At 47.8% G+C, this 19,990-nt stretch overlaps 1 protein-coding gene across 3 annotated transcripts in view; it reads right to left on the bottom strand.

The window, feature by feature from the left end:
* palld (palladin, cytoskeletal associated protein) overlaps positions 1–19,990 on the bottom strand; it is a 610,835-nt gene that overhangs the window by 245,093 nt on the left and 345,752 nt on the right. For all 3 annotated transcript variants that reach the window (XM_085975529.1, XM_085975522.1, XM_085975536.1), the window contains exons 5-7: positions 11,292–11,421; positions 5,752–5,814; positions 2,204–2,345 (exon numbers count right to left, since the gene is read on the bottom strand). In XM_085975529.1, coding sequence (XP_085831655.1) covers positions 2,204–2,345; positions 5,752–5,814; positions 11,292–11,421 — 335 coding nt within the window. The remainder of the gene's footprint in view (positions 1–2,203; positions 2,346–5,751; positions 5,815–11,291; positions 11,422–19,990) is intronic.

Below are 19,990 nucleotides of genomic sequence, written 5' to 3'. Positions count from 1 at the left end.
CAACAGTAAATTAGCTTGCATCCTTTCTAAATGAAAAAGCTCAACATTTGAGGGTGGAGTTTCCGCTTTGAGCGCAGTCGGCGATGCGGGCGCAAATTGCGCCCAAAATGGGGCTAGTTTTGAGTCGTGTTGTTTTTCCCTCGACTTTCTGATCAAACTCACTTGCATATCATCGGAAGTTAAATCTGTCATGAACCGACGCAATCTGGCAACGTTTTGGAACATTGGGCTAGATATTCACCTCCTTTGCGACTCCCGTTAGCGATAACGGGTGGTAACGGGGCGCTACCGGCTTTGCCACTGGGCATGGCGAGAGTACCGATGCCCGCGAAGTTCCCGTCGAGGTTTGCAGCAGCGGCTACCCCAAGCGCCATGATTTCCCGCGCCCGGAGATTGTGATGTTATTGTGCTGCGCAGCGTCCCGGACTCGAAATTCGACAACACCGACAGCTGCGGGAGGCATCGTCGGGGAGGCCGGCCGCTTCGGGGAGCGGTGTTTAAAGGTGATGATGGTTGCGTGAAAAAAAAAAATCTTCTTAATGCCGTACGTCCATTTTACAGAATTTTCTTCGGCCGCGATCGATCAGCCCGGTGCTCTGCTCGAGTGCTTGGGGCTGATCGTGCGGGATCGCGGCTGCCATCGGCGATGAGGGAGCTGGTTTCAATGCGGAGCCGGCAGCGACGGCCCTTTCCCTTTAAGGGAGGGAAGGAGCCTCCATTCCCGGCAGCGCTGCCCTCAACATTGGGCAGCGCTGCACTGCTACCGCCCCTCCCGCCGGGTTTAGCGCTCCAAGCGAAGTGGTAGCGCTTGATTTAGCGCTCCACCTCCTTCCTGGAGCGCTACAACTGAATTTCGTGGGAGCCTATCATCATTAGCGCCTGGCGCTAATTTTTCAGCTTTCGAAGTTTTAGCGCCCCAATGATTTTCTCCCGCTAAGATTTTTAAAAAAAAATTTGCTTTAAAAATTATTACTTGATATATTTAAGAGTGGTAACTAGGTGTAGTTTGATTAATATTTAACTGGACCAGCCACATAAATACTGTGGCTACAAAAGCAGGTCAGAGGCTGGGTATTCTGTGGCGAGTGTCTCACCTCCTGACTCCCCAAAGCCTTTCCACCATCTACAAGGCACAAGTCAGGAGTGCGATGGAATACTCTCCACTTGCCTGGATGAGTGCAGCTCCAACAACACTCAAGAAGCTCGACACCATCCAGGACAAAGCAGCCCGCTTGATTGGTACCCCATCCACCACCTTAAACATTCACTCCCTCCACCACCGGCGCACCGTGTCTGCAGTGTGTACCATCTACAAGATGCACTGCAGCAACTCGCCAAGGCTTCTTCGGCAGCACCTCCCAAACCCGTGACCTCTTCCACCTAGAAGGACAAGGGCAGCAGGTGCATGGGAACACCAGCACCTCCAAGTTCCCCTCCAAGTCACACACCATCCTGACTTGGAAATATATCGCCGTTCCTTCATCGTCGCTGGGTCAAAATCCTGGAACTCCATCTCTAACAGCACTGTGGGAGCACCTTCACCACACGGACTGCAGCGGTTCAAGAAGACAGCTCACCACCACCTTCTCACGGGCAAATAGGAACGGGCAATAAATGCCGGCCTTGCCAGCAACACCCACATCCCACGAACAAATAAAGAAACAATACAGCTGAAAATCGGTTTATCACAAAAAAATAAGCATTTTTAATCAGAATGTCTAGTTCACTACCTCTGAGTAAGCTGATTTTAAATAACTGAAAATGACAACAAAATATACTATAGCGAACCATTTGCTAGTTACATTGGGGTACAGTAGTCAGTTTCTTAGTAAATTAAGAAAAAAATTATATTCAAAAGTTTTTATAAAGTTCCTATTGGTGTCCTTGCGCCAAAAAACCCCCCAGCTTAATTCAAAGAGCCTCCTCAAAGGCTGGCAAACGAGCGCAGTTAGCGGAAGATCGCCATGGTGATTAATGCGACGTGGGGGCACGGACAGATTTGTGGGCGGGGCCGGCTTCCAGCGCAATGTTTTTTTAAACTAGCGCGAAAGATCGCGGAGACTTGATTTTCGCCGAATGCAATTTGCGCTTAAAATTCCGCGATCTGGCGCATTGGTTTGGCCAATTTCAGACGCATTGTGCCGACAGAACCAGCACGATTGAGCGGAAACTCCGGATCTTGATATTTAATGGCGCCCATTACTTTTCTGAAGGAGCCGGAAATCTGGCGAGTCTTCAATCTCTGTTCCTTGCCTCAGCCATTGGACTTTAACAGGAGGGGTCCCCTTGACTCGACATTCCAGCACCACAACCTGCCCCTCTGACGCAGTGATGTCTTGTAAGACCTGCAGTGAGACAAGGGTAATCTTCAGTGTCCACTTTACTGCTCTTTTCAGTATTACGACTTATCGTCCCATAAAGTGTGGGTCTACTTTTGTGGTGACCATCAAAATTCCAGCTAAGCCCCTCCCAGCCCCAGAAAAAGAAATTCTGCCTTTTAATACTCAGTGGGTAGCGCTCTCGCCTCTGAGGCAGAAGTCTGTGGGTTCAAGCCCCACTCCAGAGGCTTCAGCACAAAAATCCAGGCTGACACTCCAGTGCGGTGCCGAGGGAGTGCTGCAATGTCGGAGGTGCCGTCTTTCGAATGAGACGTTAAACCGAGGCTCCGGCTGCTCTCTCAGGTGGACGTAAAAGATCCCGTGGCACTATTTCGAAGAAGAGTCAAGACGTTCTCCCTGGTGTCCTGGCCAACATGTCTCCCCCAAACAACATCACTGCTGTGGGATAACAACAGAAAAAGCTGGAAACACTCAGCAAGGTCAGGCAGCAGACAGACCTGAAACGTTAACTCTGTTTTTCTCTCTGCACGGATGCTGCCCTGGCCTGCTGAGTGCTTCCAGCGTTTTCTGTTGTTATTTCAGATTTCCAGCATCCGCAGTATTTTGCTATTGGAGCACTGTTGTGGGACCTTGCTGTGGATGGGGAAATCGCCATTACAATATCAGGAGCACAGCAACAACCCAATAGGAATGGGCTGGGATGCCAATCCTGCTATGGCCCACGGGCTATGGTCCATGGGTTTTGGTAAAATCGCTTCGTAGAAAATCCGAGGAAGCACGTCAGCCCGTGTATAGGATGGCCCCTCTTAACTCTAGCCCCAACTAAGCACATCAATTTCTAGTCTTCATATGTGGTATTTTAAGAGCATGGTGTATATTCTAACCTTTCCCGCCCAGGGCGGGTGGGCAGTTAAAATTAGCAGGTCCCTTACCCGCTTGACTCCGCAACCATTTCTGCTATTAACCTTGCAGGGTTTAGCAGGAGGCTGAAGCAACCTTATGTGAATGGGGGTCTTAGTATGTCAATAGGACCCCAATACAGTTTTAACCGGACCTTCGTGGGGAAACCACAGCAGATTTTCCTGCTTGGCAGAAGATGATCCGCTGCTGGTCTGAAGAGCTCAGGTTAAGTCTTAACAACTTGCATTTATATAGCGCCTTTAACATAGTAAAACGTCCCAAGGCGCTTCACAGGAACGTTCTCAGACAAGTTTTGACACCGAGCCAAGTAAGGAGATATTAGGGCAGGTGACCAAAAGCACGGTCAAAGAGGTAGATTTTAAGGAGCGTCTTAAAGGAAGAGATACAGAGAGCAATGTTCCCTGGAATTTTGTTTTAGCCCCTTTAATGGGCTGCCCGGCCCATTCAAAACTTTTTCAATGTAGAAGCCGGCTCACCAGCTGCATGGGACCCCTGGAGCGCTGCGCGGCTGCACAGCTTAAAGGAAACATTGGTAGAGAGGCGGAGAGGTTTAGGGAGGGAATTCCAGAGCTTGGGGCCCAGGCAGCTGGAGGCACGGCCGTCAATGCTGGAGCGGTTAAAATCGGGAGATGCGCAAGAGGATCCAGAATTGGAGGAGGTTAGAGAGATCTCGGAGGGTTGTAGGGCTGGAGGAGGTTACAGAGATGTCGGAGGGTTGTAGGGCTGGAGGTGGTTACAGAGATAGGGAGGGGGGCGAGGCCATGGAGGGATTTGCTTTCCATTGAGGGGCTAGGAGGAGCAGGAGTGCGTCAGCTCTGCTGGTTTTTGACCAGTTTCAAGTGGCCTGATGCATTTTTTTAGGCTGAAGCCAGGGGCGTCTCTAGAGCCCCCCCAACCAATATGGTATCTGATGCTGTTCGGCGCCGGAGATTGGCTCCCTAAATTGGATCTCTGTGCCCCTGGCTTTCCCCCCACAAAACGAGTGCAATGAGGCCCAATTTTGCTCCCTGTAGAGTCCAGCTTTGGCCAGCGTGCACAGAAGAAGCAGGTCCCTCCAATGAATCGGATTAAAGAACTGAAAAGGTCTTAATCTCTCTTCATACCTCGTTGATTTCAGGGAGTTAGACCTGTACTTAAATGGATGGGTGGGTGGAGAGAGAGGCGTGGGGTGGGTGGGAAATCAAAATCAAAATTGCTGACCCAAGCTTCTAAAAATCACGGAGAATTGACGGGATGGGCGGTGGTCTTTGTGCGAAACCGACCGCGAAATCGGCAGGGTTATAAACCGAGGGAAAGCACCGGCAAAATAAGCATCTCAGAGTGAGATCTTCACATCGACACAACGAATGTGGGGCTGAGTGAAGCAACAAGAGAAAGAAACCACATTTGTGATAGTGAAAGGTACATGGGCATGGTGCCAAGGCAGGAACTAACACCCCAGCTTGGAATCCAACCTGAAAACAATGAAGAGATTGTTACTGAGTCACCAGACCAATTCTGCAGGAGAAGCATGTGGGTTCGTGTGTCTGTATTATCCAGCTCTAATTCTCTCAGGTTTTCCGAAATGCCTACCCTATAACGTCAATCATTGTCCTGCACAGACTGACTTCCTGTTAAAACAGTGATCAACAGATGCCCCAATGTTTATAAAAGCCATCTGCACTCTTATGGAAGCTAGAAGTTAAAGATCCGCTTACAGTTTCTGAAAATACATTAAGAATCTGAAACACCAGTGATGTCTGAATTGTATCCCCACATCGCTTCTTTCTTTCTTGTCAAATGTTTTGTCTTAAATCACTCCTGTGCAGCGCCTTGGGACATTTTACTACGTTAAAGGCGCTATATAAATACAAGTTGTTGTTTCTCTTTCATCTTTCTATCTTTATCTTTCTTTTCATTTTTCTGTCTTTTTTATCTTTATTTTTATTTTTCATCTTTCTATCTTTCTTTCATCTTTCTATCTTTCTTTCATCTTTCTATCTTTTTTTATCTTTTCATCTTTCTATCTTTCTTTGTTCTTTCTTTCATCTTTCTATCTTTATCTTTCTTTTCATCTTTCTATCTTTTTTATCTTTTTATTTTCTTTCATCTTTCTATCTTTATCTTTCTCTCTTTTCATCGTTCTATCTTTTTTATCTATCTTTCTCCTCGGGCACTGTCAGGGTTCTTGCTGACTGACTGAAAGCTCTGGCGAGGGCCGGGTCCGGGGTGAAGGGTCAGGGTCCGGGGTGAAGGGTCCGGGGTGAAGGGGAAGGGGCCGGGTCCGGGGTGAAGGGGGGCCCACAGACCCGTTTCCGCAGCATCCTCCCGCACTAAGTTGCAGCAAAGCAACTTGTTTGTCCCTCCTGACCCCAGCGACCCCGGTTAAACCAACCCCCCCAAAAAACGGTCCCTGCTGGACCTTCTTGCACGACCGGACACAAATCTTGACAAGTTTACAGGTTAATTGTTTTTTAGTTGTTGACTGAAAGGGATGATAAAAAAGAACGACCTTTGAAAACGCAGGTGGCGAGACTCCATTCTGGACTTGAAGGCAAGGCGTGGGACTCTGGACCTTAAATTTAAAAGAAAAGAAAGGACAAGTAAAAATTAAAACGTATTGTCAGCGGGCCAACCAATTTGAGGCTGTCGCACAACTCGAATCGAAGCAGCTTTTAACCTTTCGACAGCAGCCAACGCCGCCTCTTACTTTATAATTACTGACAGGAAGATTTCTACCGCTGCTGGTTTACTTAAAGCCGTCAACATGATTAAAGTCTACAAGTCGGGAGCGTACTCCGGCATTGCCCCTCGGTTTGTTAACTAAAATTACATGTTAGGGTACAAGCCAGCTTAAATACAAGACGCGTCTTCGCTGTAAACAACTTAATGACGCGTCGTAAACAAACGGGGTAAAACTACAGGGCGAAACAGCTCGCAGGATGGCCTCGTAACAGAACGGCTCCTGTAGCAAAGCAGTCACGGATTAGAAACATAGAAACATAGAAGATAGGAGCAGGAGTAGGCCATTCGGCCCCTCGAGCCTGTTCTGCCATTTGATGAGATCATGGCTGATCATCCAAATTCAGTACCCTGTCCCTGCCTTCTCCCCATATCCCTTGATCCCTTTAGCCTTAAGAAATATATCCAACTCCTTCTTGAATATATTTAATGAATTGGCCTCCACTGCCTTCTGTGGTAGAGAATTCCACAGGTTCACCACTCTCTGGGTGAAGAAATTCCTCCTCATTTCAGTCCTAAATGGCTTACCCCTTATCCTTAGACTATGACCCCTGGTTCTGGACTCCCCGGCCATCATAAACATCCTTCCTGCATCTAGTCTGTCTAGTCCACAGGACCTTTCCTCCTTTGCATTTAATACTTGACAAACTGAAGCACAGTGACACCAGCGGGCCTCTTCGGTTTCAGTCTATACTCCAACCATATGACGGAGCATAACCCCAGTCATTTTAGTTGACTAAAAATAGAACCGCATGACTAGAAGGGGCCATTATACTGCGCCGCATGTCCCTTTGGTACCCAAGAATGGAGGGTCAGCAACAATCATTGGTGATCTATTTTTTAATGACAGCACTGTACCCTTCTAACAGGACTAGACAGACTAGATGCAGGAAGGATGTTCCCGATGGTCGGGGAGTCCAGAACCAGGGGTCTAAGGATAAGGGGTAAGCCATTTAGGACAGAGATGGGGAGGAATTTCTTCACCCAGAGAGTGGTGAACCTGTGGAATTCTCTATCACAGAAGGCAGTTGAGGCCAATTCATTAAATATATTCAAGAAGGAGTTAGATATATTTCTTAAGGCTAAAGGGATCCAGGGATATGGGGAGAAAGCAGGGACAGGGTACTGAGTTTGGATGATCAGCCATGATCTCATTGAATGGCGGAGCAGGCTCGAGGGGCCGAATGGCCTACTCCTGCTCCTATCTTCTATGTTTTTATGTTTACCCCTCCGACCTCCCCCCCGCACCCCGACCCCCAATTTCCTTTACAAAAAGAAAATACTGCAGATGCTGGAAATCTGAAATAAAAACAGAAAATGCTGGAGATACTCAGCAGGTCATCGACCTTTCAAAGGTCATCGACCTGAAACGTTAACTCTGTTTCTCTCTTCACAGATGCTGCCTGACCTGCTGAGTATCTCCAGCATTTTCTGTTTTTAATCCCCAATTTCCTTTGTTTGGGTCTTCTGAAACCACGCACGAATTTCAGCCAACCCAGTGACACATTTTTAATTTTTTTAATTTTTTTATTCATTGATGGGATGTGGGCGTCGCTGGCTAGGCCTGCATTTAGTGCCCATCCCTAATTGCCCTTGAGAAGATGGTGGTGAGCTGCCTTCTTGAACCGCTGCAGTCCATATGGTGTAGGTACACCCACAATGCTGTTAGGAAGGGAGTTCCAGGATTTTGGCCCAGCGACAGTGAAGGAACGGCGATACAGGTCCAAGTCAGGATGGTGTGTGGCTTGGAGGGGAACTTGTAGGTGGTGATGTTCCCATGCGTCTGCTGCCCTTGTCCTTCTAAGTGGTAGAGGTCGCGGGTTTGGAAGGTGCTGTTGAAGGAGCTTTGGCGAGTTGCTGCAGTGCATCTTGTAGATGGTACACACTGCAGCCATAGTGCGCCGGTGGTGGAGGGAGTGCCAATCAAGCGGGCTGCTTTATCCTGAATGGTGTTGAGCTTCTTGAGTGTTGTTGGAGCTGCACTCATCCAGGCAAGTGGAGAGTATTCCATCACACTCCTGACTTGTGCCTTGTAGATGGCGGAAAGGCTTTGGGGAGTCAGGAGGTGAGACACTCGCCGCAGAATTCCCAGCCTCTGGCCTGCTCTTGTAGCCACAGTATTTATATGGCTGGTCCAGTTCAGTTTCTGATCAATGGTAACCCCCAGGTTGTTGATCGTGGGGGATTCAGCGATGGTAATGCCATTGAATGTCAAGGGGAGATGGTTAGAGTCTCGCTTGTTGGAGATGGTCATTACCTGGCACTTGTGTGGTGCGAATGTTACTTGCCACTTGTCAGCCCAAGTCTGAATGTTGTCCAGGTCTTGCTGCATATGGTCACGGACTGCATCAGTATCTGACGAGTCTCGAATGGTGCTGAACAGTGTGCAATCATCAGCGAACATCCCCACTTCTGACCTTATGATGGAGGGAAGGTCATTGATGAAACAGCTGAAGATGGTTGGGCCTAGGACACTGTCCTGAGGAACTCCTGCAGTGATGTCATGTGATTGAGATGAATGACCTCCAACAACCACAGCCAACTTCCTTTGTGCTAGGTATGATTCCAACCAATGGAGAGTTTTCCCCTTGATTCCCATTGACTTCAGTTTTGCTAGGGCTCCTTGATGCCACCCTCGATCAAATGCTGCCTTGATGTCAAGGGCAGTCACTTTCACCTCACCTCTTGAGTTCAGCTCTTTTGTCCATGTTTGGACCAAGGCTGTAATGAGGTCAGGAGCTGAGTGGCCCTGGCGGAACCCAAACTGGGCGTCAGTTAGCAGGTTTTCCCTCAGGTATTCCTTCTGTCCTGAGATTTACCAGAATGGCACCAGGGATGAGGGACTTTCCAGTTACTAAAAAAAGCTGGGATTGTTCTCCTCAGAGCAGGGAAGGTTTAATAACATTTATGAGGGGTTTTGATAGAGTAAACAAGGAGAAACTGTTTCCGTTGTCCGGAGGGTCGGTAACCAGAGGACACAGATTTGAGATACTTGGCAAAAAAAAAATGTTACGCAGCGAGTTGTTGTGATCTGGAAACACGCTGCCTGACAGGGCGGTGGAAGCAGATTCAATCGTGACTTCCAAAAGGGAATTGGATCCCCAGTCCAGAAACTAAGCACCGAGTCTAGTCTGGAGTGACACTGCACTGCAATATTGAGGGAGTGTTGCATGATCAGAGGTACCAGCTTTTGAATGATGCATTAAACAGAGGTCCTGTCTGCTGATTCAGATGGAAGTAAAAGGTTCCTCCCTTAACCAACATCATCAAAAACAGATTGATGCTCACGGATTTCATTTGCTATTTGTGGGATCTTGCCGTACACAAGTTAAAAACATAGAAAACATAGGAAAATAGGGGCAGGAGTAGGCCATTCGGCCCATCGAGACTGCTCCACCATTCAATATGATCATGGCTGATCCTCTATCTCAATACCATACTCCCGCTCTCTCCCCATAACCCTTGATGCCTTTTGTGTCTAGAAATCTATCTATGTCCTTAAATATATTCAGTGACTTGGCTGCCACAGCCTTCTGTGGTAGAGAATTCCACAGGTTCACCACCCTCTGAGTGAAGAAATTTCTCCTCATCGCAGTCCTAAATGTCCTACCCCATATCCTGAGACTGTGACCCCTCGTTCTAGACCCCCCAGCCAGGGGAAACATTCTCCCTGCATCCAGTCTGTCTAGCCCTGTCAGAATTTTATACGTTTCAATGAGATCCCCTCTCATTCTTCTAAACTCTAGTGAATACAGGCCTTGTCGGCCCAATCTCTCCTCATACGACAGTCCTGCCATCCTAGGAATCAGTCGGGTGAACCTTCGCTGCACTCCCTCTATGGCAAGTATATCCTTTCTTAGGTAAGGAGACCAAAACTGCACACTACTCCAGGTGTGGTCTCACCAAGGCCCTGTACAACTGTAGCAAGACATCCTAGCTCCTGTACTCAAATCCTCTTGCAATGAAGGCCAACATACCATTTGCCTTCCTAACTGCTTGCTGCACCTGCATGTTTGCTTTCAGTGACTGGTGTACAAGGACACCCAGGTCCCTTTGTACATCAACATTTCCCAATCTGTCACCATTTAAATAATACCCTGCCTTTCTGTTTTTCCTACCGAAGTGAATAACTTCACATTTATCCATGTTATACTGCATCTGCCATGTATTTGCCCACTCACTCAACTTGTCTGAATCACCTTGAAGCCTCTTTGCATCCTCCTCACAACTCACAATCCCACCTAGTTTGGTGTCGTCAGCAAACTTGGAAATATTTCATTTGGTTCCCTCATCCAAATCATTGAGATATATTGTGAATAGCTGGGGCCCAAGCACTGATCCCTGCCGTACCCCACTAGTCACCGCCTGCCACCCCGAAATAGACCCATTTATTCCTACTCTCTGTTTCCTGTCTGTTAACCGATTTTCAATCCATTTCCCCACTTAACAACAATGGTTACAGTCCTATAATAGTTCAGTGCCTGTGAAGAATGTTGAGACAACTGCAGGATGTGATGAGGCATCGCACAGAGCAACTTCTTTCCATGCAATTCTTTTCACATGGCGACCAGTTAACGGCCCGTCCAGGTCCTAATATAATTGATCTATTTCGTTAGGGTGGGCACGGGAACATGGGACAGTCCCGGGAACAAGGTGAACATAAAAGCTTTGGTTTGGGACAGCTGCTTCGTAAGGTGGGCTTCCTATTTATATGTCCACTGATAAGCTGCCGTGTGCATTCGGGTTCGGGTAAGCATGCGCATCAAAGTAACAAAGAAAGAACGAACTTGCATTTATATAGCGCCTTTCACGACCTCAGGATGCCCCAAGGTGTTTTCCGCTCAATGAAGTACTTTTTGGAGTGTAGTCACTGTTGCAATGTAGGAAATGCGGCAGCTAATTTGCACACAGCAAGATCCCACAAACAGCATCGTGATAAATGACCAGGCGATCTGTTTTCGGAGTTGGTTGAGGGAATAAATATTTGGGCCAGGACTCCCCCTGTACGTCTTCGAAATAGTGGCCATGGGATCTTTTACGTCCATCCGAGAGAGCAGGCGGGGCCTCGGTTTTAACGTCTCATCTGAAAGACGGCACCTCCTGCAGTGCAGCACTCCCTCAGCACTCAGCCAAGATAAAGGTGCTCAAGTGGGACTTGAACCCATGACCTTTTGACTCCGAGGCGAGAGGGCCACCCACTGAGCCACGGCTCAGGAAAATATAAATGCAATTTTTTTCATGCTGGTTAAGAACACACAACAGGCGTTAGTCATCGGTTGCTCTCACTGAATGTTATATTGTTCACCGTACCTGCGGGGCTGGGATGGAGATGGATTGAACCAGCGTAGAGCGGACCTGCTGCACATCAGCGGCACCTGCTGCCCCTTTTGAGTGATGGGATCCTATCGTCAAGGACACTGAAGTGGTCTTCTTTTGGGACCTTGTGTTTAGGAAGGGGGGAGGGGAAAAAATAATGTTTATACAAATGACATACAACTTCATTACCAGGCAAAACTTGCCAGATGGATCAAGAACTAGACGGAGTTGATATACAGATCAGCCATGATCTAATTGAATGGCGGAACAGGCTCAAGGGGCTGAATGGCCGACTCCTGTTCCTAGTTATGTTTACATAGAAATATGAAAGATCATTTGGCCCACCTGGTCCGTGCCGGTGTTTATGAGCCACACGAGCCTCCTCCCATCCCTCTTCATCTAACCCTATCAGCATAACCTTCGATTCCTTTGTCCCTCATGTGTTTATCTCGCTTCCCCTTAAATGTATCGATGCTATTCGCCTCAACTACTTCCTGTGGTAGCGAGTTCCACATTTGATAGCGCTGTCTGTTTTTAACATCAAGCTTTGTGGCCTGGTAATAACTATGAGAGAGACTGAGGGACCTGGTACCAATTAAATTGATGAGCTAGATGCTTTTTAATGTAGATTAATGAAATATTTGCATCAGAGCAGTGATTCATCGGGACCATGTACAAGTTCCCTCTTAACAGGGAGAGCTCCGCTAACAATACAGGGAATGGTCCAAGTGGAGATCTCCGAAATTAGGCACAGCCTGTAGGATTCGCAAAATTGGATTTCATATTAATAAGGATCAATGGGCAGAAGAGGCCATGATTTTAAAGACTGTTTTAAAAGAAGCCCAGAAAAAGGGGCATACAAAATGGCCGCCGTATCGTGTGACCAGCTCATTGGGACACTTTAAAATGGTTCCTGCACAACCTCAGACAACTATGTGGATTGAACCCATAGCAAGTTCTGGAAGCTGTTTCTGAGAGGACAAAGCCAGACCCACAGGCATGCATATGGATTAGATGCAGATCCACTCAAGATCTGGCTGGAGACAGAGGCCATCTAAATGTTGACCCAGATGAAAGAGACAATAACTTATTCATGAGGACAACACCAAGGGCTCGGTAACAGGATTTAGCACGAAATTAAAAACAATGAAAGCCATTTCAAACCAGAGATGGGCCTGTTACCAGCCGCTTAAAATGATTTAAAATATAATAACTGCCCCGCTGTGCTCAAAGCCCACCAAAAGTTAAAACAAAGACTCAACTGATTTTGGGGGGGAAGTGAAGCCTCAGGAAGAAAGGTATAACTGAAGAGACTTTTCAGCAGTTGAAACAAGCAGAAGCACCGGGTTGGAAGCGACACTCGAGGCAAGCTGAACAAGCAGCTTGGAGGACACGGCAGTGGGACACGACTCGACAGGGGCAATGACCCCAGGGACAGCTTGGACGAGTTGAGACACAGGACCAGGACGCAGCACCCCGAAACGCAACTTGAGGAGGAAGACACAGCTTGGGAGAAGACTTTGGAGGAAGCTTGAATCAACAAGCTCGGACAGTCACAAAGAGAGCGGAGAAAAAGGACAGTTTAAAATCGGACAGTCGTTGCAGCCCCAGCAGCCTCGTTTTCAAAACCTTGCACTTCCTAGTGGGATTGGTGAGCATGTTTCTGGCCCTTCACAATCAGATCTAGTTAGGTTTAATAAGGGGGTGGATTTAAGGGTACAATTAACATGAGTTGTTGTCCTTCGATGTTCCATGTGTTTCTTTATTTCATGATGATCTTTGTAGAGTATAAGATGCCTATATTTGCCTTAGTTAGTATAATGTCGTTATGATTTGTTTGTATTTGTTTTTCCCTCCCATGTACCGTACTCTTGTCTTTGTTGCATTTGATTTGATATTTTTCCATTTGCAATAAAATTTCATTTTTATTCATCAAACTTGGTCTACAAGAGTCTTCTCTGCATTGCACTTCCTGCACCTAAGTCCAGATTATAGAATCTAAGGGGTGAGTGGGTCGAACCACTCAAAAGTTTTACTGTGCAAGAGAGAGAGGCCTCTAGAGAGAGAAACCTCAGGGAAACCTCTCGAGGAAAACCCCTTACAGAAAATGGCGAGCCAGGCAGGAGTCTGGCAGCAGGATTGCAATGTAGTAGATCCAAGTTTGAATGGTCGAAGTGCAATGGATGAGAGGATAGCGGATTATGTTTTTGGGAAGGTAAACCTTACAAAACAGTGGACATCCGACCTATTAAGAGATAGGCGCCCGCTAGACGCAGCCATCAAGTGGACAGAAAGCAAAGAGCACAAAAGTGAAGCCTCAGGAAGAAAGGTATAACTCAGTTAATACAGAATCTATATGGGTGGAGCTAAGAAATAGCGAGGGGCGAAAAACATTAATAGGAGTGGTATATAGGCCTCCAAATAGTAAAATAGAGGTTAGGGAGGGCATCACGAGGGAAATTAGAGAAGCGTGCAATAAGAGCACAGCTGTCATCATAGGTGACTTTAACTTACATATAGATTGGACTAGCCTAATCAGTAAAAATAATGAGGAGGAGGAATTCCTTGAGTGTATAAGGGATGGTTATCTGGATCAATATGTCGAGGAACCAACTCGGGAACAGGCTATATTGGACTGGGTACTGTGCAATGAGAAGGGACTAATCAGTAATCTTGTTGTACGGGGACCCTTGGGTCAGAGCGATCATAACATGATCGATTTCTCACTCGAAATGGAGAGCGAAGAAATTGACTCAGAGACTAAGGTCCTGAATTTAAACAAGGGGAATTATGATGCCATGAGACGGGAACTGAGTAGGTCTGATTGGACAACGTTCCTGGGAGGACTGGAGGTAGATAAACAATGGCAAACATTTAAAGATAGAATGACAAAATTGCAAAAATTGTTTATACCAATCTGGCATAAAAGGAAATCTAAAAAGGTGACTCAACCGTGGATAACAGGGGAAATTAGAGACAGCATAAAATCCAAAGATAGGGCGTATAAAATAGCCAAAAAAAGCGCCAGAGCGGAAGATTGGGAACAGTTTAAGATAGAGCAAAGGAGGGCAAAGGGCATGATCAAGAGGGGCAAAATAGCTTACGAAAACAAGCTGGCGGAAAATATAAAAACTAACTCCAAAAGCTTTTATAAATATATCAAAAGGAAAAGACTGGTGAAAACCAAAGTTGGTCCATTGCAGTCAGATACGGGGGAATATATAATGGGAAATAAGGAAATGGCAGATCAACTAAATGCATACTTTGGGTCAGTCTTTACGAAGGAAGACACAAAAAACCTCCCTGGGATATCGGGAAAAATAGGGACATTGGCAAAGGAGGAACTGACGCAAATCAATATCTCTAAGGATATGGTGTTAAGGAAGCTAAAGGGATTGAAGGTGGACAAATCCCCAGGGCCTGATAACATGCATCCTAGGGTACTGAAGGAGGTGGCCCTAGAGATAGCGGATGCACTAAGGATGATTTTTCAGAATTCATTAGACTCGGGAACAGTGCCGATGGATTGGAGGGTAGCTAACGTTACCCCACTATTCAAAAAGGGGGGTAGGGAAAAAGCAGGTAATTACAGACCTGTAAGCCTTACATCAGTTGTGGGCAAAATGCTGGAGTCCATCATTAAGGATGAAATAGCGGAGCACTTAGCAAATGGGGACAGGATAGGACAGAGTCAACATGGATTTACAAAGGATAAATCGTGCTTGACTAATCTATTGGAATTTTTTGAGGGAGTAACTGGTAGAATAGATGGGGGAGAGCCAGTAGATGTGGTGTACCTGGACTTCCAAAAGGCCTTCGATAAGGTCCCACATAAAAGATTAGCATGGAAAATTGAGGCTCATGGGATAAAGGGGAAAGTTTTGGCGTGGATAGGGAACTGGCTGTCAGATAGAAAACAGAGAGTTGGAATAAACGGCTCATTTTCTGAATGGCAGGCAGTAACAAGTGGGGTACCACAGGGATCTGTCCTGGGCCCCCAGCTGTTCACAATTTACATTAATGACCTGGATCAGGGAGTCGGATGCAGCATTTCCAAATTTGCAGACGACACTAAACTAGGAGCGGGGGTGGGCTCAGAGGAAGAGACCAGGAAGCTCCAGAGCGATTTGGACAGACTGGGCGATTGGGCGGATAAATGGCAGATGCACTATAATGTGGACAAGTGCGAAGTTATCCACCTTGGGTGCAGGAACGGGAGGGCAAATTATTATTTAAATGGCAATAGATTGGGAGAGGGGGAAGTACAGAGAGACCTGGGTGTTCTTGTACACCAGTCACTGAAGGCGAGCATGCAGGTGCAACAGGCGGTCAAGAAGGCAAACGGTATGCTGGCCTTCATAGCAAAAGGGTTAGAATACAGGAACAGGGATACCTTGCTGCAGCTGTACAGGGCACTGGTGAGACCACACCTCGAGTACTGTGTACAGTTTTGGTCGCCTCATCTGAGGAAGGATGTTCTTGCCATGGAGGGGGTGCAGCGGCGATTCACCAGGCTGATACCAGGAATGGCGGGAATGACCTATGAGGAGAGACTATGTAGTTTAGGGATGTACACACTGGAGTTTAGAAGATTGAGAGGGGACCTCATAGAAGTGTATAAAATTCTGACAGGTCTAGACAGACTGGATGCAGAAGGAATGTTTCCCTTGGCGGGTGAGAACAGAACTAGAGGACATAATTTAAGGATAAGGGCTAAACCATTTAGGACAGAGATGAGGGGGAATTTCTTCACTCAGAGAGTGGTGAACCTGTGGAACTCATTGCCACAGAGGGCAGTGTACGCCAGCTCATTAAATATATTTAAGAGGGAATTAGATATATTTCTACGGGCAAAAGGGGTTAAGGGTTACGGAGAGAAGGCGGGGACGGGATACTGAATTAAAGGATCAGCCATGATCTCATCGAATGGCGGAGCAGGCACGAAGGGCCGAATGGCCTACTCCTGCTCCTATCTTCTATGTATCTATGTATCTGTAGAAAAGGCGGTCTGGCTGATGTGCTACAAGAAGCAAGTCCAGCTTTTGGACCAAGTCGTTGTAGCACAGACGGCCCAGATCAAAGGGTTATTAACAGAAGTAGAGGAAAAGGTTGCGGGAGGAAAGAAACTGATTGAATCGCTTAACGCGCTGAATCAGGAACGCCAATCCGTAACTCACCGCCATGAGACCCGGATAGAGTATTTGGAATGTCAGGTCATTGAGGCCAAGGCCAGTGAAGGTAGAATGAAAGAGAGGTGTTTCCGCCTAGCTAAGCATGTAGCGACACAGGAGGAAAGTATCTTGGGGGCCAGGGCAGCTTATAAGATGGCCATGGAGGATAGGTCTGAGAACACCGATCATAGCGCTTGCCACAGGGAGCTAGAGGACCTGAGAACGGCCCTAGCAAAGGCAACCGGCTTGGTGCGTCTCTTAAACCCGCCAGCGAGCCAGTTACTGTTAGCCAAGGAATCTAAAAGACCAATTCCACAGGAAGCAGTTAGGGTACCAACCCCCGAGCCCTCAGCACCTCCCGCCTATACCGAGTCTTGGACTCCAGGGGAGGAACCGGAGAAGTCAGACACAGGGGTTCTTGAGGTAGAGCAACACCAGGTAGTAGGGTCGGGACCGGCGCTGATGTGTCCCACGCGAGACCAGAGGCTCGGTCCGAACGAAGACAATGGCGATGACGGACCCCTCGTGAATCAGATCATAATGCCCCATAGCGCACGACAGCTAAGGGAAATGATCAGTAACATCCCGAAACTCTCCGAGTCAGGAGATCCCTCAGTGCATTTTCGGGACGTGGAGCAGACCGCAGCAGTTAATGACTGCGACGGGGCCGAACTGTCCAAAATGCTGCTGTTCTCCCTGGACAGCTCACTCCTCCAGTGTCTCCCTGACGAGAGCAAGAGAGGGCGAAAAACGTATGAGGAAATACGGGATGAGATCCTGGAGATTATAGGGGAGGGTGACGGAACTCCGTTCCTCCGATTGGAAAGGACGGTACAGCTAGAGGGAGAACCCCCACGGGTTTTCGCCGGGAGGTTGTGGCCAGTGTACCGGCGCAGCTGCCCGGGAGGACCGGACCGGAACGCGCTAAATGATGACCAAAGGGCTCATTGGCTCCGGTGTCTGGTCGCCAATTGCTTGCCGCCGGTGAGGGAGCAGGCCAAAGCATGGTTTGACCCCACGAACCCCCGCTCCACGGAGGACGTAGTACTTGATCAGCTCACGATAGGTTACAGGAACAACAAGAGTAGGGATGTGCCTTCCTCAAAGGGAAAGGTGCATGAGGCGAGGCCTGCAGCTCCTGCTAAAAAGGAATGGCATCAGGAGGGGAATCGCCCTCCCCAAGCTAAGAGCAGTTGTTACGGGTGTGGGAAGGAAGGTCACTGGCGCCGGGACTGTAAAAATCCCTGGAAGGATTTAAAGGGAAAAGCTCCCTCAGCCCCAGCCCAAACGCCCATCCGGGAGAAAGGAGCCGATGTGTCGATCGAGTCAGTTTTAGAGGCAATGCGGTCTCTAATGACCTCGCAGGGGAAGGTGGCAGTCGCCAACGGCCCTGTTGCTCCCTCAGCCCCAACCGATGTGCCCAATTGACTAGAGCCAGCGCAGCCTGTCGACCTGTGTCCCCTAGAAAGACATGCACAGGAAGAGACCTCCTGTAAAATGGAGGAATACCTGCGGTGCCAGGTTGCGGGGGCTAAGTTAGTTGAGCAGGTTTTAAGGGAGGAGAACGCCAGGTTAACAGCGAGGGCTGGTAGTTTAGGGGGTCAGCTGAGGGTTTTTAAAATGGTTCATGACCAGTGTAAACTGTTTAAGCCAGGTGCAAAAGAACCAGCAGGGAAAGCCAGGTCTGAGAGTAAAAGCAATAAGCCTGAGGCAAGTAAAGAGTCACAGACCACACAAGGTGGCATTGCAGCCTGCTTGAGGGGAGGAGCCATCCCGCCCACCTGGGAGGCTTCCCCGATGGCCTGGGACTCGGACGAGGAGGGACCCGAACAGCAAGGTCCCGCCCTCGACACGATTCTGGAGGAGGAGGAGTCGGAGGACGGAGGTTCCGCCCTCGACTCGAGCATGGGGGAGGTAGAAATTGGGGGCAGAGATCCTCCAATTCAATTTCAATTCAATTCAAATCGATTTATTGGCATGATAAGGTACATCTTATGTTGCCAAAGCATCAAAATACATTTATGGTTGAACACATAAACGCAGTTCTATTCATACAGTGTATAAACAGGTATATCCCCGAGTGTATAAATATACATTCGCATTATTTATATATACTCTTTTCTTAGTTTACTGGTTGTCCCTCTGTTCATGGCAAGCTGTAACATAGTGTGCCGCCAGTGTTACACAGCTTCTCTCCTCCCCCAGTAGGTATGGGAGTTTTTGGTTGTCATTCAGATTTCTGAATTCAGGGCATATTTGTGAGAATTTTTGGTAGAAATTCTCCCTGATGCCCTGATATTTTCCACAGGCTGTAAGGACAGGTGGGGAGGAGCCGTCTGCCACAGACCCAATTCCTGAAGGGGCGGAGCCTGAGGGGAGGGAGCCGAAGCCCACAGTCGTGGAAGAGCCACGGGCTGTGAGAGCCAAAGTCCCACCCAAAGGTCCACTCGCCAAGGGAGCCTGCCCAAATCCCAAAGGGGCGGAGCCTGAGGGAAGGGAGCCGAAGCCTACTGTCGTGGAAGAGCCACGGGCTGCGAGAGCTGAGGTCCCACCCGAAGGCCCACTCGCTAAGGGAGCCACGCCCAAAGTACCTTCTCGCAGGTCGGCCCGAATGCCTCAGCCTGTAAAGTCTTGGCCCGAGTCACCCACTCCCAGTAGACACCGACTTCAGAAATCATTAAGAAAGCACAGTCCCCGTTTAACAGCAAAAGGCTGCGGGGAACCAGAGATACAGGTCACTGCAGCCCCGCCACAGAGAGTGGTGAGCTGCAGTCCAGAGCCACAGGTCACTGCAGCCCCGCCACAGGGAGCGGTGAGCTGCAGTCCGATCAGGGATTAGACAAGCCGCCCGGGGATGGGCGGCGCTGTACATAAGTTTAGTTTAAGTTTTAAGGTGATTCGTTGTTTGTACACTGTAAGAAGGTCAAACATTCGCAAAAGTATGAGAATAGAGGGGAATGGAGGGAGCATTATGTGCGGGTAGAAGAAGAGACACCCGTTTAGATTTTGCTGCTCTGTATAAAGTTAAAGTTTCCCTCCCTCCTGTGTTATTTTTTTTGATGTGTATTCATGTGTTTTTGGATTTTCGTATGTATTTCATTTTATTATTGAAGTTTATTAGACGTGATTATTATTATTTGATAATGTGTATGTACTAGGTGATGTAGGGGTATAAGGCCCCCCCCTCCATGCCTGGAAGTAAGTTGTAAGATTTTTTAACTCCAAGGTATTGCCATCTATAGATGCTTAATGTACACTAGATTTTTCTGAAATGGGAAATGCATGTGTTGTGGGGTCATGGATAGGTAAACACTGGGGATGGTTAGATTGTGGAAGGACAGAAAATTTTGCTCACTCGGAATTATGATACTCCAAGCAAGTTACAGTATCATCAGGGGGGAGTGTAGGATTCGCAAAATTGGATTTCATATTAATAAGGATCAATGGGCAGAAGAGGCCATGATTTTAAAGACTGTTTTAAAAGAAGCCCAGAAAAAGGGGCATACAAAATGGCCGCCGTAT

This window comes from Somniosus microcephalus, chromosome 1 (assembly GCF_052327205.1).
Source record: "Somniosus microcephalus isolate GS21.2 chromosome 1, FLI_Smic_1.0, whole genome shotgun sequence".
Lineage (NCBI taxonomy): Eukaryota > Metazoa > Chordata > Chondrichthyes > Squaliformes > Somniosidae > Somniosus > Somniosus microcephalus.
Note: the sequence above shows the minus strand (reverse complement) of the source record. Positions and strands in the feature narration are given on the sequence as shown.